Source organism: Amblyomma americanum, chromosome 1 (assembly GCF_052857255.1).
Source record: "Amblyomma americanum isolate KBUSLIRL-KWMA chromosome 1, ASM5285725v1, whole genome shotgun sequence".
NCBI classification, from domain to species: Eukaryota; Metazoa; Arthropoda; class Arachnida; order Ixodida; family Ixodidae; genus Amblyomma; species Amblyomma americanum.
The window spans coordinates 105949491-105976967 of record NC_135497.1 but is presented as its reverse complement, the minus strand read 5'-3'; the positions used below and the strand labels follow the sequence as shown (position 1 = coordinate 105976967).

Below are 27477 nucleotides of genomic sequence, written 5' to 3'. Positions count from 1 at the left end.
AGCAGCGGCAGATGCCGAGCGCAAAGACAAGCAGCTGAACGCCAAGCGCACTTTCAGATGGAAGAGTAGGGGCTCATAGCGGCGGCTCCTCAAGCCACGAAAGCAGCCAGACCAGGGATACCATTCACGCTACCCAGGTCGGATGATAGAAATAGGCAATAGGCGGCGGCGGGTCCAGCAGCCAAAGGAACTGGCCAATATCCGTGTGCGGCTACCAACATCTATGAGCCGCCCTAGAATTTGCTTCGCTTTTCCTGCAATGCATTCCATGCCTACACCTGCCAATCTCAACTACCAGGTTCACTACATATTTTAACGACCCCAGTTCAAAAGCTAATCTTCGCCCAAGTTTTGCAGAATCTGCATGCGTGTATGCGTGTTAGATTCCACTGCCATGTCGCCAGCCAGCTGCGCTGCAATTCAGGTTAACCCCCTGCCTTTCCTCCTCCTCCTCCTCCTCCTCCTCCTCCTCCTCATTCAGTCCAAGTTTTACGTTAAAAATGAAGCAAGAATAAAGGTTTCGGACAGGCACGTAGTCAGATATATATATATATTTTTCAGCTCCGATCCGGAGATTCAGACAAAGGTCGTCCAACTAGCCGAAGACACCGCAGAAGCCAGGACCTTCTGGCCGTCGCTTAGGCGAGGGGCCTACATAGCCCTAAAACTGTTGTAAATAAAAGTTTTACAATCCAATCCAATCCAATCCCGGAGGTGAGTCAAAATAATATTATGCAGAAGGACAGGATGTTTGAACCATGGTGTTGATTTCGGGGGGAAGGAGATGAGAGGAGCCCCCCCTCCCCGACCCACTTTTAGCTACGCCCCTGGCTTCGGAAATGCTTACCCCAACGAAACCAAGCCCCATCCATGCCAGCAAATGAGCAGTTTGGTGCGTAGCGTGGTGATGGATTGAGAAGGGTGTACCTCAGAGGTCGCGCACCTTACGAAATTCTTTTCAAGCAGGCTCATCATTAATATTGAGTTCAAATCTGAGATGTAAACAAGCGTGTTTAAAACTAGTAATTTAACGTTAACTTCATTTTAGCTTAGACAGAGGTATCTTCATGACAGCTATGATAGCACTGAATGTTCGCCTCCCGAATATGCATAGCTGCGAGGATAAAATTCGCGCATCGACCACGGCCTTTTCTTTGTGTCATCTGAAAATAACCGCGTACGTTTCAATACATAGCTGCATACTCTGCACTGCATAACAGTGCTTTGAGGCTCCGCCACAGTAACGCTGATAGTTGTAGCTCCTGTACCGGCTGCTTCCAATGCTTCAAAGCATACATACATGGACCTTTAATCGGAGCTAACTTGAGCCCCATCATGCTCTTCATTGCGCGTCGGAGCCTATATGTTCGTGCCCATTCACACCACATGAAACGAGCATGCAAGTCAAGTGTGTGCTTAATTCGCCTTGACGCGTTAAACACGCTGATCGCCAGTTTACACAAACAGCGTCGGCTGCGAAAAAAGACTAACACTTACCGCTTCGGGAAGGCATTTGCACAGCAATGTCATGGAGAAACCAAGCTCCGTCTGTAGAAGAAATGGAAATGCGTTTAAAATGGTCTTTGTCACAAATGTGCACAAAACTGCGCCTGCCGACCAATACCTTCTATCCGTGCTCTTTTTTTTTTGTTTACACGATATAGTCTGTTACTTTAGCCATTCTATCCTCTACTCTATCTCTGTGTTACCTAAACTTGCTTTCTTCTCTCTGGCTTGTGCAACTGCAGCTGCCCTGCAATATCTGTTCCTGTGAAGCCATAAACAACCAATACGTCACTTTGTACGGAAAAGAAATTTCTATCGATGTCAGTGCACGTTAAAGGTCCCCAGGTGGTCGAAATTATTCCGGAGCCCTCCACTACGGCACCTATTCTTCTTTTCTTCTTTCACTCCCTCCTTTATCCCTTCCCTTACGGCGCGGTTCAGGTGTCCAACGATATATGAGTCAGATATTGCGCCATTTCCTTTCCCCCAAAAAACCAGTTATTATTATTTTTATCGTATATGTCTCCCACACGGGATTGAGTGTGTGTTAAATCTGGCGCCTCAGTTATTGCAGATTCTGTTTGCGGCAGACGGTGGCATTTTGCCACTGTATCCCAGTTTCCCCCTACTTAAGTTGTGCGCTGTTTTCGCCACGGGCCTTATTAGCGCACGCTTAGACAATGTCATACATCCTGTGCCAGATGGAATACGATCCAAACAGCATATAAAAGAAAAGTCAAATAACGGCTTGCGTTTATTTCTACGCGTCTATCTTATCCCGGTACCGGCTAGACATGGCATCAAGATGCCTGAAGCAGACAAATCGTGGCCTTCTGTTTCAGGTGACGCGGGAACGAGAATAACACGATGCACGCGCTCTTCACTGCGACCCGCTACCATTCCGCCCCGCCTGAAAGAACTAGGACTATTCAGCTTCTGCGCTTCTTCTGCGGAAATTCCCTGTTGCAGAAGTTGAGAGCCTGGCCGACAGCACGTATTGCTCAAAGTTACTCAACGACCCGAATGACCTTCAAGTATACGGTAGCACGGCCCACGTCACAGCTTTCTTCTCATACCATGCAGCCCGATCAAGATTCGCTCAGGTAAGAGATATCCCCGACCCCCGACCCAGGTGCACAAGCCACTATTAAATATATATATATATAGGTTCACGACATCCCTAACAACCGTTGGTTCCGCCTGTAAGAAAAAAAAAAAGACGCGTGTGTTCTTTCTTTTTAATTAAATGCACACCAAAGGAGACGCTGCTGCCTTGTAGCGGCATCGACTACTTCTTTTCACACTCTTACTGACGATATAAGGCTCAATAAAACACGACACACCTACGATATACATAACGCCCAATATATAGAACACAGCGCTCACGTCGGAAGTAACAGCCGCGGTGGCTCAGTGGTTATTGCGCTCGACTGCTGACCCGGAATACAGAATACACGGGTTCGATCCCAGCCGCGGCGGTCGAATTTCAATGGAGCCGAAATTCTAGAGGCCCTTGTACTGTGTGATGTCAGCGCACGTTAAAGAACGCCAGGTGGTTTAAATTTCCGGAACCCTTCACTACGGCGTCCCTCATAGCCTGAGTCGCTTTGGGACGTTGAACCCAAATAAACCATAAACCATAAACGTCACAAGAAAAAGAAAACATTATTGAGCGAGCATAATCACTGTAAATGCGGAGTAATCAGTAAAAGCAGTAATGAGCAGTGCACAGCAGGTTGACATACGAAAACAACAATAAGTAAGAACGTAAGAGCGCTGCAATAGTCTAGGACAGAGAAATATAATTAAGCAGGGACATACGGGCGTAAGCATGACTTCATTGCAGATACAGGGATGTGAACCTAAAAAAAATGGTTGTCCGGCCGCCATCGCATCATTAACTAATAATGTCAGCGCAGGAAAGTAAGCACTAAAGATATTAGAAGCACTGAAGGCAACGTTGAAGAGAGGTAGTAGTTCCAAAATACAGTAATTCAAGTAACCCCTAGTAATTCCAAAGAATGCCGCTGTTCCTTCACTGCGCACGCTGCTCGCGGTGTCGCACAAGGCCTCAAATATGAAAACACACAAATTCGCAAAACAGTGAGAAAAGCTCTTGCATATACCACAACTATTTACAAGTAACTTATATTTCACCCAAGTATTCATCGCAGTAGACAAGTGAAAATCGTGCGCATGAAATATTTTAACGATTTACACGAAAGATATTCGATTTTTTTTTCACCGTGATGAATAACAGTCATAGCACACTATGAGAAGAAAAAGGGAAATTTGAGGGCAGCAACACCAACAACAAAAACGACGAAGCGGCTAACTGGGTTAGCCAGCTGCCGCCATGACAGTCTTGTTTTTAAGCTCGCGTTAGCGATACCTGGTGCGTGTTGCACCTATCCTCATTAGCACAGCAAGAACAAGAAGAAAGCTGCAGTAAGTAAATACCATGTTCACAAGCTTATGCCCTGTCCTAGCCTTGGACGATGCCACAGTCGTTTAAAGGCTTCGTCGTTACCGTCGTGGCAGCACTACATTTCGCAAAAGGCATGGAACTATCGCTATATGTGAAATATTAACTGAATACTGCGTGGTCTTTCCTTAGCGTTACTGACGTGGATGCCACCGGACAGCGGGGTCAGTCTTCGTTCAGCAGCTGTGCCGTTCTCATCTGTCCCTAGTAACTGCGTCTCTCCTCACACCCATAGCCGCAGCAGGAAGGTTATCCAGAATTTACGCCTTAATATGGCCCAAAAGCATGCGCCAACAGACTAGTTCAACATCGTGACCACTCTCGGATCCCGTGATCACCCCTGTCCAATGCCAGTGGAGCGCTGCCACGTTCGTTTGCTGGCCAATAAGAATGTGTCGTTCGTGGTCCCGTGATTCTGATATGTGCGGCTTTGACCGAACTCCCACTGGGAGATGAAGAGATGGGGGCGGTGTAGCTATAGCTGTCAGTTTCTAACAACCTAACAGTTTTTTCACAGCGTTTTATTTATATGTCGTTGATTGCCTCGAGTTATGTGCATCATATACCCATGCCAAGATCATGAAAATGTACCCGTTCGAAAACCCATTGGCGCGCATTGATATAAAGTTCAGCTTGGGGTTAACGCCACATCCGAGAGATTGTCCTGTGGTAACAAATCGAATCTTTCTCATAAAAAAAAAGGCACTGCGCAGAGGGCATCGGGTGTCGGAAGCCAAATGGAGGTTTCAGTTATGCTCTCCAAGGGGCTGACGTATACCTACATCCAAAGCCAATCGCGCTTTTCGTTGCCCTAGAAACAAACAGCGGCCACTGCGACGCAAGGGACCCGTTGTACACGACAGAAGTCACTGCGGTTTGCTCAGTTACAGCACCAACCAAAAAAGAAAAAAAGTGCTGGTCCCTTTTATGGCGCATTTATAGCTCCTAATGAGCGCGCCTTCAAACTTTGCAAATAACGCCCTGCTGAGATAGTAATATGCGATTTCAGCTAGAACAACACACACCTAAAATGGGACGATCCTTTGCATCCGTGAGTTTATCCAATCTGAAAATGACCGGTGGTGCACCAACAAAACATGCGGCTGCGCCAGGACTGGAAACAGTTGTGAGATAGCTTTAAATTCTTGTGATGCACATTCTATATGGGCTTCGAACAGCGACAACAATCCTGCCACTGCTACAGTGTGTTCCTGAGCGCCTTAACTTTCCAAGTAAGGTGAATCAGGCTGATGTGATGAATAATTTATGCAATCGACCCTAGATTTTGACGTCTTAGTGAACTTCAATCCTGCTACAAAGAATAATTTGTGTGATAGTAATCCGGGGTGAAATGTGTCGCTTTACAGAAATAATTTATTAATGAAACGAAAAAGCGCCCTAAAAGTATAATAAGCGACAAAACGCATGTTCCGATGATCCTTTCTGTTGCTATTAAAGGATATCCCGAGTTCAAATAGTCACTCCCTGTACCCTCTTTCTCTCCTTACTTGACGTTTACACGGACGAACTTCAAAGTAGCTCGACCGCTGCAACGTTTTGATGCAGCCACGTATTAAGTGTTACTTTGATGGGCATTAATTTTCTGACTCGTGTACTGGGAGCGTCAGTTTGTAGTAGACTGCCTCATGACTGCGAGCTTCCATGCCTGCATGCTTCCAAGCACGCAACGCGCAGGTTCTTTGCCTAAGTACAACGCAAGCTTACTATGGATGGGAAAATTAATGCACAGTTATTTCCTCAATTCTGTGGCGACAGCATTAAAACTTTCAATTAACGCATTGTATTAACTAGCTGGGACTCCCGGGCAAAATTGTATTAATTTTCTGTAACCAAAGTTTCCGCGAATCATTGGGAAACAATGTATGAATATCAATCGAACCGCTTGTGCGTAACTCTTTCTTGAAACTATAGCCCGCATTGTATAAATAGGAAGAATCTAATGTTTACTGTAAGCTCTGGCGTTGTAATTATTTTCTGCCCACACCCGTCCTGAAATGCCTGTCCGATCCTAAGAGTAAAACAAATTAACTTTACGGGGGACTGAAAGTGACATATTTCACATAAAACGGGAGGCAAATGTTTATTGCGGAAGGAAATTGCCGCATTAGCATATGAAAAATATCCTTGCTTCAAGTTTCACTCTGAAAAAAAAAGAAATTAGTTCATTTTTGGGTAAAATAGCAGTTGACTTACCTGAAGCCAGCACTGTGCGGCCACTGTGTGTGATGTTAATGGTGTCTAACTTATACGCAAAACAAAAGACGAAAGACCCGAAAGAGTCACCGTATGTTGCATTATATGTCCTTTTCCTGACGCTGCACTTGAATGCAGGCCTTGCCCGCATCATTAAAAAAAATAATTCGCAATGCAGCAACAAAGATGACCTCCAAAGTAAAATGTTCAAAATTGCCAACAGCTTTGGGCTATGAGCAACCAACCACTATCTGTTGGAAGTGAGAGAAGTACCGAACTTAGACGTTTAAACAGAAGTTTTTGCGAACCATTGCCATTTCTCTAAAGCGCCAACAGGTGACAATATATGCCGTTATGGTATGACGCTAGCGGCGTTAAAAGGCATCCCCCCCCCCCCCCCCCTTGATTTTCTTTTTCACTGGAAGATTTTATAACCTGAAATTACCATAACAACCGGTGGTTGTAATGTTTTATTCGCTCGGAGCAATATTCTTATGCGCGTTCCCTAACATTTCAGAAAATGGGTATATGAACCTAAATCAGCTGCTCATGAAATTCGAAATTTAAATTTAACACCATGTATACAAACGAATTCTTGTCGAGACGTCTTCCGCGTGCCCAAATTCACTGAATGAAGTGTTTTTTTTCTTTTGCTCTAAGACACTTTCGATTCAGAATATAACGCTTTAAGTGAGCGCAGTCGTTAAAAAAAATCGAGTTATGGATTCGACACCCAACTGCGAAGGTTGCTTATTATTAGAGGCAAGATGATAAAACACCCGTGCCTGGAGATATCAGCGTACGCGAAACAAACCAGAGAGGTCTAAATAAATCGAGAGCCGTCCAATAATAGCGTCTTTTCACAGCCCACGTATAGCTCCTGGGCGTAAGTTATCAAGCTGGGAATATGGAAGGATGGAGGAAGCTCATCTGAAAGGTGATGCCCGGTCGATGGTTCGTCTGTATGGCGAAAGGGCTGTTTCGTGTTATGTTTTGAGTGTTCTTTTCCGAACTTTCCCGAGTAGGGTGTTGCACTGCAAGCGTCACCAGTATATGCTCGCCGAAGATCCCCGTTGGGTCAGCATACAAGAATTTGTTTTGGTCTCGTTTCTTACGTTTGCCAAGTGGTGGCTGAAGTCTGCTTCTTTTGCATGCATAACACCCTTTCTTCGAGCCTCCCCCTTAAGGCTTTCTGTACCGCGAAATGAAAGGCGCGATTTCGCACTTTTAATTCGCACACATCATTTTTAAGCCTCTATCCTGTTTCTTTGCTGCAGTTTGTGCTGCCTAAGAGAAAATCTGATTGCGCGAGAGCGAAAGTGCTGACAGGTCGTACTTTTGTGTTAGCGCAATCACCCTAACAAGGAAGAGCTGCCACAACAATGATGCCTTTAATGTGAGAGATATTCCATTGGGAATATGCTGATTACATGAAGCTTCTCATCTCTTTGAATGGCGTATTTCATGCGAATTAGGCTTGCTGCGAGTTCTATAGCAATGCTACATTTCGTGCAATTCCCCTTTTCGCAATCGAACGCAGTGCCGAAGCCAAAGTGTCTAGTTAGCACCTTTTGAATCGCAATGGATGGAAGTAGCTACTGGGAAGCTTAGATTAATGTTTGTGAATTAAGGGCACTAATATCATCGGGCCGCAGAAACGGATATACGAGTTGATGTGAGAAAAGAAACGCGAAAAGCTGCAGCGCGCGGGGCACGCACCACAATATGGGATTCCGTTGGTTGGCAGGTGAGCTGACTCGTCCCCCTCAATGGTCGACCCCCATTGACACATGCAACGAACGAGCTGCAACCCTTGCTGGTGTATTTGTGACTGTGGCACCGCCGTTTTGTGGCTCTGGCGGCAACATATTGTTACGGGGAAATACAACGCTACGGCGCTACGTGTAGCCACCTCGAAGCACGAAAGAGGAACTCAACTGGCGCATACAGAACTCACCGACTTCTCTCATAGAGGTCGCTGAAACGTCCTTTGTCAACGTGCATTTTCTTCACACCCAAGGCTATCGCTCTATCCGCGCCACGGCTTGCGCGCTTTGTGTAGCACGGGCAAAGCATGCAGTCAGTAGTGACGCGCCGGCGGTGTGCTTTTCACATCATCGCCCGCCGTGGTGGCTCACTGGTTATGGCGTCCTGCTACTGAGCACGAGGCGACGTGTTCAATCCCATCAGAGGCATTTGACGACAAAGTGACAATGCGCTTGCGTACATTTTGGTGCATGTTACACAGAGCTCAAACTAGTCGAAATCGACGCGATGGCCTCCACTGCGTGATGCCTCGAAGCTCAGGTTTTGTTCTGGCGCAGAAATGTAACATATGCTCTATGTAACATGAACCGAAGTGTACGCAAGCGCATTGGCACTTTGTGTCTATCGCCAAATGCCACTGCTGGGATTGAACACGTCGCCTTTTTTTAATTTAACATTTTTTAATTTAATTTTGAAGATAAGCTCGTGAATGTGCTGTCTTCTCTAATTACGCAGGAGTGTCGACCTTTGGGGGCGCTCTATGTTCACTGTCAAAACGCAAGCCAGCATGAGGTTACATGCGCTACGAGGGATAGCTAATATGTAAAGGAAACACAGGAACGGGCCAAGGTAAGTATTTCAGTGGCTGTTAAAACTAGCAAACGTGGGATACTGAGGGGCGAGACGTTTACCAAGCAAGTCACTTATTTTCTATTTTCGTAAAAGGCACTTAATTGTGTGACCATGAGAGAGTCCCATTCCCACAGACACACACGCAAGCCCACAGAGGCATGCGTGGGTGTCAGCGCAAGCGCGTCCTGCACTTACATAGGCGGTAGTCGGGGCGGCAAGGGCGGCTCTGCACACATTCCCGACCCTCATCACTGCTCTTAAGGTAGTGCTATATTCATGCAGATTGACACAAACAGCAATGCTTCACTTTTCTGACAATTTTTTTTTTGCGTTCAACATGGCACTGTTTCAGTGTGCAACGTATACAAAAGCATTACATGTCTACAACAGGATTAAGTTGATTAAGACCACTAACAGCTTGGACACACGCTCATCATAACTCACGCTTTTGTTTTCGTTTCTTTTTCGGGGGACAGAGAAAGCCCGCGACATAAGAAAATGATTAGTTGTTTTCTAGTGTTATAAAAGGTTTTCCGTCACACTCGCGGCGTTAATGGCCGCAAGCTAGAATACTTAGCTCGGGAGCTCAACTTTCGAGCCAAATTGTGATGTTAAGCGAACGCCTTTCATTTTCCCCAACGTGATTGCTTCCCATTGCAGGTACAGGTCCGTTAAAACTGTAGGTTACAATATCTCCTAAACAGGACAGGTTGTGCAACAATATTCTCACGCAACATTCAACAGCGCGAGAAACCGCATGAAAATAGTTTTCGTAACGGCCGCTAAGCAAAATTCTGCCTGGAACTGGTAAGCATAGAGTTAGTGCTTCGCAGGGAATGCACAACTCGCGGAAGGCAACTGAAACGCACGACAAGGTATTCGAGGGCATTTCATACAGGCGCACATTCATCATGCGAGTAACAAGGAGCGTGAGAGGCAAGCACATACGACAACCAACATTCGTATACGCGCAGTGAGGTCACGGGCGCCGCGTTCGGCGAGTATGCACGGCCTTTACAAAAGCCAAAGTGCGCACGAGAGGGCCGTTGTAGAAACTGGATTAAGGAGGAGGACCACGTGTGTCACTGGCGACAGCCAGAAAGCTTTAACTGCGCTCAAGCAAAGAGAGAGAGAGAAAAAAAGGCAGCGCCGCCGTCGTTCGAGTGGCGTCGTCCATTAGCCGGGCCCCGGGCGCAGCGGCGCTGCCGGTCGGCAGCAGAATTGGGCTCGATCAAGTGCGTCGACAGCCGCGGGTTCGGGTGTCCCCTATCGACGGCGGCAGCAAGGGAGTGGCCAGGGTGCCCTTCGGGGCCTACGTCAGCGCAGGAAGGGGCGGGCCGCAGGCCCTCCTCCGAGGCCGCGTTGCCCCCGACGCTCCCTCACCCGCGCTTCCTCCTCCTCGCAGCCCGAGCTCGGGATCCGTCGCGAGGGGGAGCGACTCGAGCCCCGCTTTTTTCCCAATCGGCCGGCCAAGTCCACGCGGTTTTGTCGGCTTGTTCGCCGCCAGCGCAGTCGACCGACCGCAGCGTTGCCGAGAGCTCACCCCTGCCGCCGCCCCCACGCCGGGGGATTGCGGACCCCGCGCGTCAATCCACGGGCGGCTCCCACCCTCTCCCCCGCCCGAAACATGGCGCGTGCTGGCAGCGCGGCGCGGCCGGGCGCCTGAGAGCCTCCGCAGGCACCGAGCACACTCGGCAGCATGCACAGCTTGTACGGCGACCACCACGGCCAGGGCTACTACCGCTACAGCGGCTACTCAACGCCGCCGGCGGCCGGCGGCTCCGGGGCCAGCTCGCCCGCACTGCTGTATGGCGCGGCGCACGGCCAGGAGCCGCTGGGAGCGTACCCGGGCCGCATGGGCCGCCAGCCGCAGTACGTGGCGGCACCGTACGCGACCGGCGCCATGGCCATCCAACAACAGGCGCCCAAGGACATGGTCAAGCCGCCCTACTCGTACATCGCGCTCATCGCCATGGCCATCCAGAACGCGCCTGAGAAGAAGATCACGCTGAACGGCATCTACCAGTTCATCATGGACCGGTTCCCCTTCTACCGGGAGAACAAGCAGGGCTGGCAGAATTCCATCAGGCACAACCTGTCGCTCAACGAGTGCTTCGTCAAGGTGCCCCGCGACGACAAGAAGCCTGGCAAAGGCAGCTACTGGACGCTCGATCCGGACAGCGTCAACATGTTCGACAACGGCAGCTACCTGCGCCGGCGCCGGCGCTTCAAGAAGAAAGACAGCACCAAGGACGCCAATAAGGACGAGGCACAGCGCAAGACGGCCGAGCTAGAGGACAAGAAACCCGTCATCAAGCAGCCGTCGAACAGCGTCGGCGGCCGGACCAGCGGCGAGAGCCACCAGGCGGTCACCCCCAAGACGGAGCCCGTGGCCGACTCCTGCCTGCTTGCTTCATGCAAGTACGAGGCGCGACCCCTGACGCAGCCGCTGGGCGAGCAGCAGGGGACTCTGGCGCTTGACCCGTCCTTGTCCACCTTCAGTGTGGACAGCCTCATGACGCGCGACCAGGCGGCCGACGACTTGAGCCACTACTCGCGACCCCTCTTCCAGGCTGCCATGACCCCCTGCCCGAGCCCGGCAACCCTGAGCTACACGTGCAGCTCGCCAGGAGTGTACGCCGACAGGGGCTCGACCGGCGACGACGCCGTGGCGGTCAGCGGCGCGGACGCCCTTCCTGCCGGCCAGCAGCAGCACTATGCGGGCTCACGGCCCGCCTGGTACACCATGCAGCAGCAGCTGCTCGATCCCTCCGAAGCGTACGCGGCCTCCAACGGTTTCAGGGAAGCGTACACGGGCGCAAGTGCCGCGCCAGGAAGCAACAGCACCACCGGCGGCCAGAGTTCCTACCAGGTGGGCTTCCCGCTCAACAACGCTTACCAGAGGTCCTACACGGCGGGCTACGACTGCACCCGATACTAGGTACTGTGGCCCCTCCTCTCTAGAACAAGTTCTGCGGTCGTACTGCGTCGTGCCCGCGGTCTGTGCGTGATCCGTCTTGACCAAGAGGCTTCTGGAACGTGAACATTTTGTGTGGATGTGAACTGGCACGAATTCGGGGGTCCGTGCTGCGCCTGAGTCTTAGGACGCGCTGCCCGGCCGACAATAATGGACACGTGCTGCTAGTCTCTGAATGAAAAGTGTTAGGTAATGTCCCCATGTTGTTTCGATATGTATATGCATTCATGTTCCGCTCATTCTCCATGGGCAGGGCTGGACACCACTGCGGCGACAAGGCGTCAGCGACGCTTCTTGCTTCACTGTGGTTCAGCTCTGTCCAGCGATTCTTGTCAAACATAATCATTTTTTTCTTCTTTTCTGCAGGCAGTAAGCGCTGTATAAATCTCATATCATAAAAACTACACGAAAAAGTCTTACATTTATCAAAAACCGTCTTTAAGGAGAGCGAGAAGGTGCTCTGTACCATCTTATATGGCCATTTCGTGTCAGTATCGTCACGCAATAGTTACAGAGAGAGCTGGGAGCAGTGTAACGTGGACTCTGCATGAGAAACTAGAGTAATAATGAGAAGGCAGTGTGAAAGTGCGTTGGCTATTTTGCATCATCAACGACCATCTAAGTCAATTATCGGGGCCAGATTCAAAAAGCCGTTGGTCTATCCTGACGCGCACGACCGTTTCACGACTGGGAAAACGTCAGAACGTCAGGGCCAACAAAGCGGATCGATCTTGCGCACGAAGGCGAGGAAAAGCAGTGGTCCGAATTTGGTGCCTGATAATTTACCGGAAACATATCTGCCTAGAACCGTTTTGTTATCTTTCCTTCGAGGTGTTTCGGTGGCTTTCAGCATTGACGCTAATTTGTTTACAACGCATCGTTGGAAACAGCGGAGTTACTTGGAGAACGCACGAAATCAGCTCACGCTCTGCTTGCAGCTTAGTTTTGAAGGAAAATGCACGAACTTTTTGCCTTGTCTCATAGTATGTTCGCAATGCAGCAAACTATAGCTGGCACCAGTTAATCCGAAGCTGAATTCTCAAAGCTGTAAGCCGGGTGATCGCCACTGGCCAAGCGACGGCTAGCCAACCAGAAACCATTCTTAGTATGTACGAGAATCTTTGATAGTCCGGCACCTGGCTCAATAACGCTAGTTATATCTCGCTATTCAGTGTCAGAAAAATGTCACGCAGAGTATTCATGGTATTGTCATGCAGTAGTGGCACTTCAGCAGGATACGTTGTTGGGCAACTTTGTTCATGACGTTGGAAAGATGGGTTACGCAGAAACGACGATGAGTGCTTGTCCTCACTTAAGAATGTCATATTTTGCGCAACCGGTCTTTCCACAGTAGTGACAAAGTATACATATATATTTCGCGGCAGTACGCAACCAAACCGGAAAGGTCACACACACACACAGAGCGAATTATCAACCGCGTGTGCACTTGGCAATCGGTCGATTAGGTGACACAAGGAATATACGCGGACAACTAGCGCTCCCGACAGAGATACGCAGAGCCAATTGCTTCAGAGGCACGTGTCCAATGTGCTCTTTTCGTGGGTTGTCCATTTAGCGACGCTGTTTCGAACGGTGAATTGTGAAGGAAAGTCAGCCCAACTGTCCGCTTTGTCGTCAGTTTTTTTCATTGCATTTCCACCGGCTTTCGCAATTGGCGTGTGTGAACAACTGTGGTATCTGCGAAGGACATGAAGGTTCACTAAAGGTGCGCTTTTTCGCTCACCTCTCTTCACATCAATTTGCGCAGTACAACTTCGCAGGAGTAGAAACTGCTAAAGAGCTGTAATCGCTCTCCAGCGAGTCATGTCAAGGAGAGAAGGCGACCACTCACCGTGTTGCGTGCGAGCCTTCCAGTAACCTCCAATTTTTAATAATATCAGTATATTTTTGGAAAATGTGTCTTTCGTTGTTTGCTACCTGATGAAGCGCGAGATGCTGGTTTGTGTGTGATGTTCAGGCCGCATTATGCCCTGGAAATTAAAAGGATATATCTTCTAAGACAGGCAATGGTGAACAAAGGAAAAAATAAGAAAAGGGTGAAAAAAAAAAGGGGGGGGGGAGCGAAGCTTGCACTGAAGGCTCAAGTAAAATTACACGAGCCACTGTATTGGGGGGGGGGGGGGGGGGGGGTACTTCTGGACTGCCTGTGCCGGTGCTCTAATAGCATCGACTTGAAGCCAGCCTCACGCGCTTATACGTGACTTTGCCTTTCAGCAAACAGAAGGCGAAGCGTAGCGTAGCTTTGCAATCGAGTCGGCTTCCACATGTTTTCGAGAAGAGGCACAAGGTGCAACAAAAGAAAAAAAAGAAGAAAATGTCCCGAGTTGCAATAGGCGAACAAAATAAAACACTGATTCTAAAATGCAGCATTTGTTGTTTCATACAAATCCCGCACTCTCTCACAAACCTGTAGGATGCCGTGCAGCCCTGCTCAGTTTTGTGGAATTGTGCGCAGCCATCGCGTTAGTTGTGTTTTAATTAGGCAAGGTCGGTGACTAGGGGTAGCACGGTTTTGGGAAGGACAGAAATGCATCAAAGAGCAGCCTTCTATCGCTCGTCGGCGCACATAGTGTGCGCACAAAATGCGGCGGAAGTTAGCAGGTGTGGAATGTTCATTTTAAAAGAAATTAAGGTCGTTAACTTATGGACCAGCACGAGCTAGTCAGTGCTATCTGACGTTACGTTTGAAGATTGTCCAGCCCGCCTCGCTCCCTGAAAACCCAAGTTAGATATTGCTCATGCTGAAATACTGCGACGCGCTGTGTTCGGTCGACAACGCGGATGGATTAGGCAAGCGCTCTCTTCGAAAAAGACAGCACTTGCTTATAGGTCTGTAGGGGAGGAGATCCCAGTATTCTCTGTGGACAATCCTGCCAACATGTGGCCTGGAGAACTTTTTTCTGTGCAAAATAATTAGACTATAGCCTGTACACACCAATCTATGCTCGCAAACTATTTCCGGTGCGCACACGAAGCAATGCGCGTGACAACTGCGGCAGCGCAGTGCGATGTTGTTAGCGAATATTGCGTGCCATGTATGCGCCGGGCTCATTGGGGTATGTCGCCTGCTTTTCCACATCAGAAGCTCGAGATGCTTTCAGGGACCACGCACTGTGCGCGCAGTGTCGCGCTACAACTCGAATGCCGGTGGCGGTTGCTCGGAACGCATTTGCAGCTCTCTTCAAGGAATAGCGATGCAGTGTTTCTGCGCAAGATAACCTCTTACGCTATGTTGGGACCCTATGAGCCGCACTCCTGATAAAAGAACCCAGAATAAGCGACTTTAACTTAGAAAAGGAAAATGAGGCCGCGTATAAGTAATGCTTACCATTGAATCTTACATGTTATAACGACCTGATACAGATCACGTAAACGCAATCTATCGACTGTTAAAAGGACCCTAAAGATTCAGGGAGAGGGCCGCAGGATTCAGGTATTAAATTTGAAAATGGGGAACCATTTTATTACGAATGTCCTAATAAGCATAACGGCTTTATTTTTCTTAGGCACGATTCGCACACTTAAAGGAATAAAAAAAATTGGCTTTCTTTCGGGGTTCGTTGTCTTTGCTTCAGGAATGCAGTGGCGTTCCTGAATTCCGGTGTTGGTGAAAATGGTGTGACAGCTGCACGTGCGGGAATGACCCGGTTCGCTTTAGGAGCTCTGCCTCCGTACCGTACACCTCACCGTGCAGACTGTTATGTATTGCAGTGTGTATCTGGGACCACGACGTTATTAGAATGGTTCCAGCAACTCGTAAATGCTGGCTTACTTGCATGCGGTATTCGTTAGTTTTCGTTTCTTCCGACGTAGTTTCATAACTGAAGCAGCGTTAATCATGCGATATGAATATTTGCAATAAGTAGTTTCCTTGAGTAAGCAGATAACGCGCCAAAGCGGCATGTCGGTTTGGAAATCCTTCATCATGTGGGCATGGCTAAGGATTTAATTCCGCAAGTCAGAGTCTTGTGGTACCGCACAGAACTAGCGTAAATTATTGAAATACGAATGGCTCCTATGTTATGGCGAGTTATAGGTGACCCTTATGTATGGGATTTGGGAAAACGTCATGACAATGATGAAACATTCTTTATGTGATCTAAGAAGGCTAGGACAATGTGACGAACGACCTGCTACGAGCTGATCATTTAGATTGCAGCGATAATTTTGGCAGATGCTACGTATCTTAGATAGTGGCGCAATGCCTATAAGCAGCACTGCGATGTACGGAATTCTGGTTTTGATCTGACTTTTATCAGGGCACCTCTCAGGGGTCTTGTATTCTTTTGCGAAACCGAAAGAAGAAAAAAAGAAAGAACCCGTTGCATTGCTCGTAGAAAGCAACAGGACGGTGCCCTAGTATTCGGAAAACGTTAACACTGCGGCAGGCAGGTGTTCACCAACGTACTATTTGCGATGTAGACTGGTGTACTCGGGCTTCGCTAAACCACGGTAGTTTTCCGCGTAGGAGCTGGTGAGAGTAACATTCTTTTTGGTGTTTCAACGCAGCACCTTTCCTCCTACTTCGTAATGCGTTTTGCACCCTTCGTCGTCTCTTTTAATTTGTCTCTCTTTAGCGACCGGTGAGAACGAGAAAACCCAACACACACCATGACAGTGCGTGTTAAAACGTACCAAACGGCAAACTTACTAGCAGGGCTGAACATTTCAATCGGCACGGGATGATTACGGCGGCTCATTTGGGAGAAGAAAGAGAAAGGTTGTTTACGGCATACCGAAGCACGCGGATTCCTTCAGTGGCGCAAGCACCACGAGTGACGACTGCCGAACAGGTCGGCGCACAACGTGATACAAGGCGCGAGTCCGGGCACGCGATGGGTACAGTATGTGCGCGGCTATGCGCAACCACGTTGGCCAGAAACGAATATATTTTTGGACCCATAGCATGCGCGTAAAGAGGAAATATGCCCGCCGTGTTTACATCCCCTCCCCCTCGGCGCGCGAGAGACGAGCTCCCGGAAAGGAGGCGCAAGTGCGTACAGCCGGGCGGACGTAAAACTAGCGGCCCCCTTTTTTTTTCGCCCGGGACGTAAGGTTCTTGGAGCGAAGCTCCAAACAAGATGTTCTCTGCCCAGACGTCGGCTTTCTGGTCCAGAAATACCGGCCGTCCTGCAGGGCGCGCGCGGATGCGGGCCTTGTGTAAGCAGGGACGCGACTGCGCATCTCTTCGCGCTTTCCGGGTGGTTTTTGTCACGGGGGACACCTGAGTGAAAACATGTTTCATCCGCGGTCGGGCGGCGGCGGGCACTGCTCGCCTTCGACTGGGGACTGCGCCGGTGCAGTTCCCTGCGGGGGCAATCCGCCGAGGAACGGAAATGTGCCGGATTACTCCGGAGTGACGCGGAGAGGCTGTTGCCAAGCTTACGTCCTTCACATCCCGAATGCGCCACTGCGTTCGAGTCATCGTAAAAGGGCCCCACGCTGTAGTACGCACAGCTTATTGAATTGAATGTTTTTTTTTTCAGTGAAATACAGGAAATTAATGTGCTCCGCGTGAGGAAGTGTCACCTTGATGACAAACCAGGGTAATGTTTGCCGTTATACTGACGCCTCAGCCCGACAGTCACTTTAGTCAGCCCCGAGTTCGAAAATGAAGGTTTGAGTACAAGAGAAGGGAGAACAATTTCAGGGCTGAGCTTATATCTTTATTTACCCGAAGGCGTAACAAACCGACGCCGTTTAGGAGTATCCTCCGCGTCAGCTGTTTAGACTGGTTTAAGTAAGCTATGAATGAGTAGGTCAATAGATTTTTTAATCATACAGCGCGACTACAAAAGAGCTTGAGCCGAAAGTACCACCCCTTCTATTAAAAAGTTGGTAGTTTTCATAAAGAACGAAGGTTCGTACACAATCATGATATACGCTTTTTGGCACGTCGAAGAACGTCACTTTCACACGTGGCTAAACTTTTCGCTACATTTATGCTGATCGACATGCATGCAGTTTAGGGACTCGTTTGTGTGCATATTTCTTTTTTTCTGCCGCATTTAAGATTAAAATGATTTCGCTGTATTTTTAAGCAAGAAATTATCTAGCAGTACAGTTCGGCGTACCGGTGTCCGACAAAACTCCTCGATCGAAATTTGCTGCTGTTCACGAAATGTGGTTCACAATGATAACAGAAGGAACTACATTACAGTCTTACAGTTACAGTTTTTGGCTTCCGGACCTCCTTTTGTATGATATACTGTACGTATCTAATATATTAACAAATAAAGACTGATTCTGATTCTGAAGGAGAAAACGACTCGGAGTGCAGTGAGGAACAAGGAGGGGATGACGCACAATATTCCGTAACAGCTTTCCTAGTGATCTGCCTAAGCAGTGCAAAATGTCATGCACAGAGACTACTTCCGCAGCTGGATTATGAGCCCAGAACACTATTTCTTTATAATTCTGGTTTACAAACAAAACCTGTAGCTGTATAAGAACCCGTCCAGCTTCCCACTGAACGCTGAAACTTCACTGGACGTCTGCAGGACGTCTCAGACATCCCCAGGACGTCCAAAGGAGTTTCAGTGCCCATTGGGCTGTAACTTTATGCATAAGCAAGGATAGCGGATTTAACTCAATTGGAACTGAATGTCGCAGTGACCAAGTTATTGCTTCGGTTTTGCCATGTCTCATCGGAGAGACTCTTTTTGTTCAGCGCTGAGAGCGCAAACCAGCATCGCTTTCGCGCCAAATAGACCCGCTTTTCAAAAGCCGTATCTGCGCTCACTTATGGCAACGTTTGCTCGGTTCGTAATACCGCATGACAGGCGCGCAGTGATGGTTCCGGCTAACAGCTTTGCTTTCAAAGAAACCCGAAGCCCTTTCGCAATTTCGGCCGGTGCGGCGCTCTATGTATGCATGCATGCCGGCTCCCGAAGCAGGGCGCCGCAAAAACCAAATAATCAGACAACTTTCGCCGAATAGAAGCCGCTTAAGGAAACAAACAGGGTTGCGGAACTTAGACATTGTTTTCTTTTGAGGAGGCCAGGTGAGGAAGAGTTTATGTATTGGCCACACTTAAGCCGGCTAGGTGCGCAGCAGCATTGGGGCTTCAATTTCTCTAGCAAAAAACGGAGAGCTAGTCCTATTGTGGCTCTTTGCATCTGAAATTTCGTAACAATGTTTGCTTGCATATTTTTTTGTTTATTTTGAAGAAAAAACTAATAAATGTTTTGTTATATTAAAAAAAAAGAGCGCGCAACTGAACATGTCGTCGTTGGAGACTGCATTAAACGCAGTGCTATCGGCAAAGAAAGGGATAGCAGAGTCATTTTAACTAATCATGCAGGAGAACTGAATGTCGCCCGCCTGAAAGGGATAAGACAGAATATTGTCAGTTGCTGCTGTTGGTAATAAAAGTGATGCTGGCATTTTTTCCTCTTGTTTTCGCTGGCGCAATAAACTGCCATCGTTCGGCTGTGAAAATATCTTGTAGTTTATTATAACAACAATTAATTTAAGAAAGGTTACCCGGCGTCTCATAAGTGGCCCCGTAAAGGCATAAAAAAAGGAGTAAGTTCATACGCAAGAAGGTAGGCTTAGGTTTGCGAGCACAGTCTTACCGAATCTGCATTAATTAAGCAATTTTTATTGTCTTTATACTCGGCACAGCCCTTTAGAGATATGTCGCTAAAACTCCAGGCGAATCTTGGTTTGCTTTTCTTCGAAATCTAGACTACCGATGGCTAATAATGTTGCCCGCTTAAACGGCATAATATTTAAGAATTCTGCTAAATCCTGCACAGGGATAAGAAATCTCAAAACCCTGCTTTGCGCTTATGTCACCTTTTCATTAAAGGGAGGCAGATGATCGCTTTAGAAATATAAAGCGAATTCGAGGTTTATCTCCCAATAATATTATAATACTGGTGTCTGTGTAAAGCATCGTGAAGTGAGTAGTAATAGTAGTAATTGGTTTTTGTGGAAAGGAAACGGCGCAGTATCTGTCTCATATATCGTTGGACACCTGAACCGCGCCGTAAGGGAAGGGAGAAAGGAGGGAGTGAAAGAAGAAAGGAAGAAAGAGGTGCCGTAGTGGACGGCTCCGGAATAATTTCGACCGCCTGGGGATCTTTTAATGTGCACTGACATCGCGCAGCACACGGGCGCCTTAGCGTTTTCTGTGCGATGTCAGTGCACGTTAAAGATCCCCAGGTGGTCGAAATTATTCCGAAGCCCTCCACTATGGCACCTCTTTCTTCCTTTCTTCTTTCACTCCCCCCTTTTGTTGTGAAGTGAAGAATTAATTTCGTGCGGGTTGGCCTAAACACACCGAATCTGCGTAATCTGAGGCAGTCGCGCAGTCGGGTAAACAGGGCCATGATTATATAACGATTCGATTTTAGCCATGCTCCTTTTCGCCCATGTTCACTGAATGTGTCACCGCCATGCCCGCGTTGTCACCGGGATCAGCCAGTCGGCACGGTGGATGATGACAACGCAAACAAATGGAGTGGAAAAAAAGCGTTGCACTGCATCGGCCCGACTGGATATTGGAAACGCCCTGTTTTAACGATGATGTCATATTAACAACAAACATGCTGGGAGAGAACCCATCAATCCTGTTGAGCCGCTTGAGCTTATTCTTAACGGTAGTGGCATGCATCTTAGTACAGTAGCAAGCTGTACTGGTTAGAACATATTCCTCTAAACGAACGGCAAAAGAGACGAAAAACAAACTACTGGTTCCCTCCCAGACGTAAAACTGAAGTTTATTCAACGAAAATCGTGAAATATATAAGGAAACGTGAATTGCATGCGCATGCGTCTGCATAAAAAAAAAAAAGCAGGCAGAAGAAAGGAAGGAAAATAAAAAAATGGAGAGGACAATGGACCAACTTTCTGTCGCTATCAAACGCTCCAGTAACGACACTTATGTCATTTCTTAATGCATATCGCCTAGACCATTTCTCAAACCATCTGCTCCCGGAGCTTGTGAGGGATATCGGATCGAATGAAATGCGGAATGAAGCTGCACGTCTCGCAGCGCGCTGCTATCCACTAGTGGAGCTCGTGTGCTCCAGTACTTTTATTTTTGTTCTTTCTTTGTTTCATGTGCGCACGCATGCGCATAAACTTCGTGTCTTGCGATATGGTTTGCAAATTTCCTTGAATAAACTTGTGTTTTTGAGTGGCCGGAAGTCCAACAGTCTCTTCGTGTCTGTGTTCTCATTTTTTTTTTTGAACATTTGGTGATATAACACAAATTCGAAATTTATGGTCTGTTTAATTAGTTTTTACAGCTTGGCTTACAATTAAATCCAAGAGCAATGAACTGCGGTGGTTGCGGGACCCCACTGAAGAGACTGAGAGCCAACAGCAGAGGCCTATATTTGTTCTCGCCATTCTTATTAAAATAGCACGAGCCTGCATGCATGAATTTCGGGGAATTTGAAGCCTTAATTGTGAGTGTTATCAACTTTGAAACTAAAGCTTAGGAGGACATCTGATCGTAATATTAACGCCTTTAAGATTTAGGTGCTCGTACCAGCAGCTGCTGAGTACCATACTGCAGTAAAGCGCCTAATGTTAAGGATTTCATTATTACTCGTCTCTGAAAAATGTGAGATCAGCCTACTGTCAGCCACAAGAATTCTGCAAGCGTGCCATGAAAACGGGGAATAAGGGTAATCTCTGCTGATGCCAGGATTTGTGGGGGATTTTATTCCGTGCTCAAAGTAATTGATTATGATGGAGTATAGGAACTGTTAAATAACCATGCGTGTAATGAGCAGTAACACTTCATTCTTGCTCCCCTAGCAGCTGGCACAAACAAAAGCGATGAGAGGACGCCGAAGAACAGCTTAAGTCACTGCCGCAAGTCCCTCGAGGTAGTGCGAATGACCTCTCGTTCGCACGATTTGTTCGCAGTGTCGAACGCCAGAATGCAGCCAGGGCGATCGTGGGACAGAGCCGTCGGAGCGGATATAAGCGGGCACCGCAATTATAACATTTAGCATTTCCAAGGTGTAATCTTAATTATGGGACATATCACTGCATGCGAACCCTGAAATTGGAGACCCAAGAGAACGCTAACTTAGAATGACGAATCTTTTCTGCAGCAAATTTTTCTGTGCCATAGTTGCACCCAGACTTTGATTTAGACCCCATGAGGTTCGCAAAGCGAGCACATATAAATGTCGATACAAGAGAGCTGCTCCAGTTCACCGCCATCAAAATGCAGCAGCCGCTGCTGGGGTTGAAGCCAGAATTTGTGCAGCAGCACACCGCCTCCGATACTCCGAGGAAGACAAGAATGTAGCCTAAAAAGTGACTATAGTACGACTTCAGGAGACATATCAGGGCGTATGCGCTAGTTTGAACTATCTCCATCGTAGCTAAATGACTTGAGCGCCAGTTTTTGTCTAGGACTTTGTTTGCACTAAGCTGATCCGGCTGCACCTCCTCCTTCGGCCCCGGCACTGACTCGTTCAAAATTTACATGTTGACACAGCCCACATGAATCGGGGAGTTTTCGCGGCCAGAAGAGCGTGGCGGGTTTCTAATCCCGCTATCCTGAGTTCGACCCTCATACACACATTTCACTGTGCCGATAGAAATTTTCGTGACCGACGCACATAGTTTCGCTGTAGCTAGGCATGCGCTAATATGTTCTGTGTCGTATGTAACTTAACCCGCGACCTCGTCATGTCTCAAGCTCAATTTAGGTTCTTTTCGTATTTATTCTCACCTGGAGCACGCCAGCACGTTGTAGAGTTATTTCTTCGAGGCTGTGTAAATACACATTCCTCCTTGTAACAAAAGAGTTGTATGCCCTGTGTTGTGAGCAACAATAGTTTGCATATCCAGTCGGCGCAAGCTATCATTACATACCCAGCAATTCGGGGCAGAAGCATTTTTCAACGGAGAAGAGTTTATAATTAAAATTGTTTCATATATTGCAAAATTTCATTGTAACAATCAATATATCCGCCGAGCTCCCGTCGACAGGCTTGCATTTTTTCGCTATTAAGGTTTTTTCTGTCGTCAAAAACGTTCCCCACATTTTTTTCCATGGAAGTCTTAACTGCTAGAGGCGAACGATGGAAAAAGTTTAAAAGGAAGGTTTTGCTACGCGTCGGAGGAATGGACCACCACTTTAAATATCGCCCTAATACTACCTTATAATATTCCAGTATTCAAAATTTTTGTCCAAGAATGATGGACATGAACGGATTTCTCGGGCGTGCGTTCCAGATGATCAGAAATAAACGCACCTTTTTGTCAAAAATGAGAGCCGTACAAGTTGGCCAAAGCGATAAACGTAATTCTTTGACCGTGCTTCTAAACTGGCCCGACCAGGTTTGATTAGTTTTTAAAAATTTCTTCACTGTGACCAGCTTGTGCACAAATGTAGGGCTAATCTTTCCGATATAGGCCCGCAATTTTGGCGTGTACTATTATGATTCCCAAAGCAGTCTGTAAGAGAAAATCGCAGGCATTTGTTCTTATATTAGTGCCTAAATGATCTCATGACCCTCATCAGAAGTGCTTTGTCGTGGAGCCATAATTTCTTTTCCGATCATGATTAAAGGACTGAGCAAAGAGTATGTTGGTAAATGAGGACCACCTTGAGGACAACCACGAATAGATATTAGTTTCGAAACTAATGTACTGATCCTGAAGTTCAGAATACGCGACCTTAAAACAGCACTATATCGATGTAGTTCAAGAAAGTTATCAAAGATAACTTAACGATCAAAGATAACTTAAAGATAAGAAAACTATCAAAGATAACTGTGGGCTTTCCTTCGTAATTACAATACTACATGACCCCGTACACTCTGCGATGTCAGTGCACCTTAAAGAACCCCAGGCGGTCACAATTATCCGGAGCCCTCGACTACGGCGTTCCTCAGCCTGAGCCGCTTTGGGCCGTCAAACCCGATAAACCAAACCGTGATACTACATTACGGTATCTTTCAGTCTACTGTGAACCTGACCAAAGTTCCTCGGAGGAGAGAGGCTGACGCCACATGACCACGGCGTGATAATTGCACAACATGACAAGACAGGCATGGTTTTGATGTCCAATCAGGAAAGCAGCCGCGTCTCCTAAGCTAATATATATGAAATTTTGGTTGGGCATCGATTCATGGTACTGCAAATACAAGCACTGAGAGCCATCATGCACATCTGTGAGACAAGAAAAATTGCCATGCTGGTTTCGGATAGCTGACTCTCCTCCGTGCGACCACTGCCGAAAGGAAGAAGCAGCTCAACACTTGCTGCGCCATTGTCCCCGCGTAGACGTTCAGTGAGTGTCTCTCGAGGCAGCATTGTGCCGACTGAGCTCCGATCAACTCAAAGAGGACAAGATTCCACAGTTTAAAAGCTAACGACTTGGAAAAACCTCCAATAGACGAAAAACGGGCTTTTTTTTTCATTGATCACCTATGGACTCCACGGGGAAAAACTTTACACTCTCTTCCCATTTAATGCTTTGATCACTATTCTCACGGGTATACAGCCACCCGGGCAAAATGCGTGGTAAACCTCCCTACCTTTTCTGATGTGTCTGCTCCCCTTCCTTTCGCTGGTTGGTTTTTCACGTATGTTTTATAGTTAGTTACGCTCAAATATGACTCCCACAGTATACATTCTGTTCTTAGCCTGCTTAGAGAGACCACGGCATGGTTGTTCGACTTAATGCAGTGTTGCGCATAAGTAACTTTCCTGTATACAAGTGCCCGTGATTCGATATCCAAACGTTGAGTGCTCTGGATGCGCTGTATATTACAAAAAAAAAAACACGGTCTATATTGAGAGCGGGAAACTCCTCCCACCGACAGAACCGCCATATTGAAACCAAGGGCACACAAGGGCATTAATGCCGCAGCGTCGTCTGCAGTGCGGGTTACGAGGTCAAAGTACATATGTCTCCTGTCCTAACATGGGCGGTCGAAGTAGCGGTTGTCCCCATATACGAGCGACTGATGAACAACATGTTACTGCCCAAAAGTGATAGCCGTAACGTAAGTTTTAGTCGGTATCGTTGAGGCCCTGTCGCACAATAGACAGGTGCGACGCCGGGCGTCGATAGGCTGGCCGGCATGCAGGCGCCCTCGTAATGCACCAGCCTGTCACACTAAACTGATGATGACGCCAGCATGCCCGAAGACCGCCTATCGTCGTAGTGACAGGTTTTCAGGCCAGCGACGCCGATGAAACCGGTGAGTGGACGGACGCCGGATCTTTTTTTTTTTTGGCATATCGGGGTCTGAGCGAGAACTTCACGCCCGCTGAGGCGACGACCTGAATCACTGCGCTTGCCTGAACCTTATATGTGTAAAAAAAAGGAAGCTATATCGGCAACATTTCATATGCTCACAGTTTAGCACTCACCAGCATGGAACTTTCGCCAGATCCTTGAATTTCAGTCGACACCTATCCACCAGCCAATTCCGCGAGCGAGTCCGCAGGCTTCGTGCGTGCGATTTCGGCAATTGCGCAGAGCGAACACAGAAGTTTTCACGAATTATAATGGCCATCGAGAATAGCTTTGGCGACACTGACCTCAAATCGACGATTGCTTACATTGTAGGACGCGCGTGCAATGAGCGGGAAGTGCCGGTGTGACGCGATATACCGATTAATGCTAAAGGCAGTCGTCAGCATTCGTTGGCGTCGTTTGTGGCCAACAAATTTTACCTTTTTAATCTATGCAAGCGCACGCCGAACATAATTCTGCATTAAGTGATTTAAAATTATGTATTGGCCTCATCGGAGAGAGTAGGTAAAATTAGCGGGAAGCGCCGGTCCTACCCTTATGCGATGTTAGCAACATACCTGGCTATCAGGCAGTTCCCAGGCAGGCGATGACATCATCGGCCCTTGTTACAAAGTTATCGAAGTGTGTACACAAGTAAAATAACTAATGCTCAAGAGAAAAAAAGTTTCATATAAGGAGAACTCAGCCTGCGTTTTATGCCATGTAAAGGTGAAGAAGCTGTTAGTATAAATCTACTACATATATGTAAACAGCGCACTGAGTCGCAGTGGTTGTAATCGACGCTTTTCAGTGGGAATTTCGCGCTCACACACTAAATGCTAAGCGTTGTACATGTTGTTATCTGGAAGCACTTATTTAGCGAATGCACGGTTTATTTAATAAAAAAACAGCATAAAAGAGCGAGCAGCACATAGCCTCGGGAGCCGGCGCAGGCGCGCGGCGCGGCTGTGAGCGGGGCGAAATGAAGATGGTTACCATAACTAGTAATCTAAGTTGGAACGGTCATATTGCCAATACATGCTCATCCTCCTACAGAAAACTTGGGCTTCTTCGCCACAAACTTAAAAACGTTCCTTCCCGGATAAAGCAGTTAGCATACTACAGCCTTATAAGACCGAAACTAGAGTATGCTTGCACAGCCTGGACCCTTATACCAAAAAGAATATTGAGGCATTGTAGGCTGTACAGCGGAAAGCCGTGCGCTTCATCTTTTCTAAATATCGCACATCTGACTCTCCTTCCATTTTAATGAAAGAATATGCCATCCCACTACTGCAAATACGTAGAAAAATCCAGAGATTAAAATTTCTATTTCTGCTGGAAAACAACAAACTCGCCATGAGTTCTGACCTTAACCTTGCACCTCTTGCAACTCGTCCCACAAGACATCATTATGCACATTCTTTAACGCCGTATCAAACTAAAATTAATGCCTTTAAATATTCTTTTTATCCACGCACTATCGAGGAATGGAGCAAGCTGCCTTCTGATGTCATCATGTCCATTGATTCCATTGACAAATTGTTGTAGTCTACCTCATAGTCGTGTTTTGTATTTATGTATGTTTTCTTGTAAGAGCTGAACATGTCGCAGTGTATTTTGCTTACTTATGTTTCGCGCGATGAATTTATATTCACAATGGTGTATTTTTTCGCCCCTCCTGCTAGGGCCCACTTAGGGTCTGCAATATTTGTTAAATAAATAAACAAATAAATAAATAAATAAATAAATAAATAAATAAATAAATAAATAAAATGGTGGCGGCTATTGGTTGGTGCGGGCAGTGAAGCATACGAGTGGGTTTTGCAAACAGTTTCTACCAGTCGAAAATAATGTACATTCCACTAGCACGCACACGCAGTTTTCAAGCATGCATGCAGGAGAGGGAGCCATCGAACTCGACAGTTTTCTATGCTCCTTCGTGCCGCAAGTTTTACTCTAGGGTCGCGTTGCGCTAATTAGACTGGTTAATTGTCAACCCGACGGAGTATGGGGAAAGAACTTGGTATAATCGGCCACTCAACGCCACCACCACGCCCTTCGGGGTGCACATCGACGGAGATAGGCACAGGACGTGCCACTTTTCACATGCGGGAGCACTTAGCTGCTAAAGGGAGACCATTCATGTAACACACGGATGAAATGCTCCAGAGCGTATGCTTTAATAATTCGGCATGATCCCATCAATTTATGTTTCCTGGACAACCTTAAGACGGGCGCCAGGAACAAGCCCACTTCTCCAAGGATGATTAAACTCGCGTAGTATGCTGAAGACTATCGAAAAAAAAAGCGAACTTTATCAAGTTTTTTGAACTAAAAAAAATTCGAGCAGCCGCCACCTACAGAATCCATTGAAGCACCTCAACATAGCGAACAACGTGCCGCAGATGACGTGGATGGGTATGCCCC

The 27477-nt window shown here is 47.4% G+C and overlaps 1 protein-coding gene across 2 annotated transcripts in view; it reads left to right on the top strand.

Moving 5' to 3' along the window:
• The first annotated feature begins 3833 nt into the window (after positions 1 to 3833).
• Positions 3834 to 27477, top strand: part of LOC144113396 (forkhead box C1-B-like) — a 117975-nt gene continuing 94331 nt past the window's right edge. The window contains exons 1-4 of one of the 2 annotated variants that reach the window (XM_077646438.1): positions 3834 to 3954; positions 4124 to 4155; positions 8708 to 8821; positions 10230 to 11765. In XM_077646438.1, the coding sequence (XP_077502564.1) occupies positions 10524 to 11765 (1242 nt within the window). In that variant the 5' untranslated portion in view covers positions 3834 to 3954; positions 4124 to 4155; positions 8708 to 8821; positions 10230 to 10523. Of the gene's footprint in view, positions 3955 to 4123; positions 4156 to 8707; positions 8822 to 10229; positions 18913 to 27477 lie in introns of those variants that run through there. The other variant, XM_077646437.1, reaches the window with a different exon arrangement.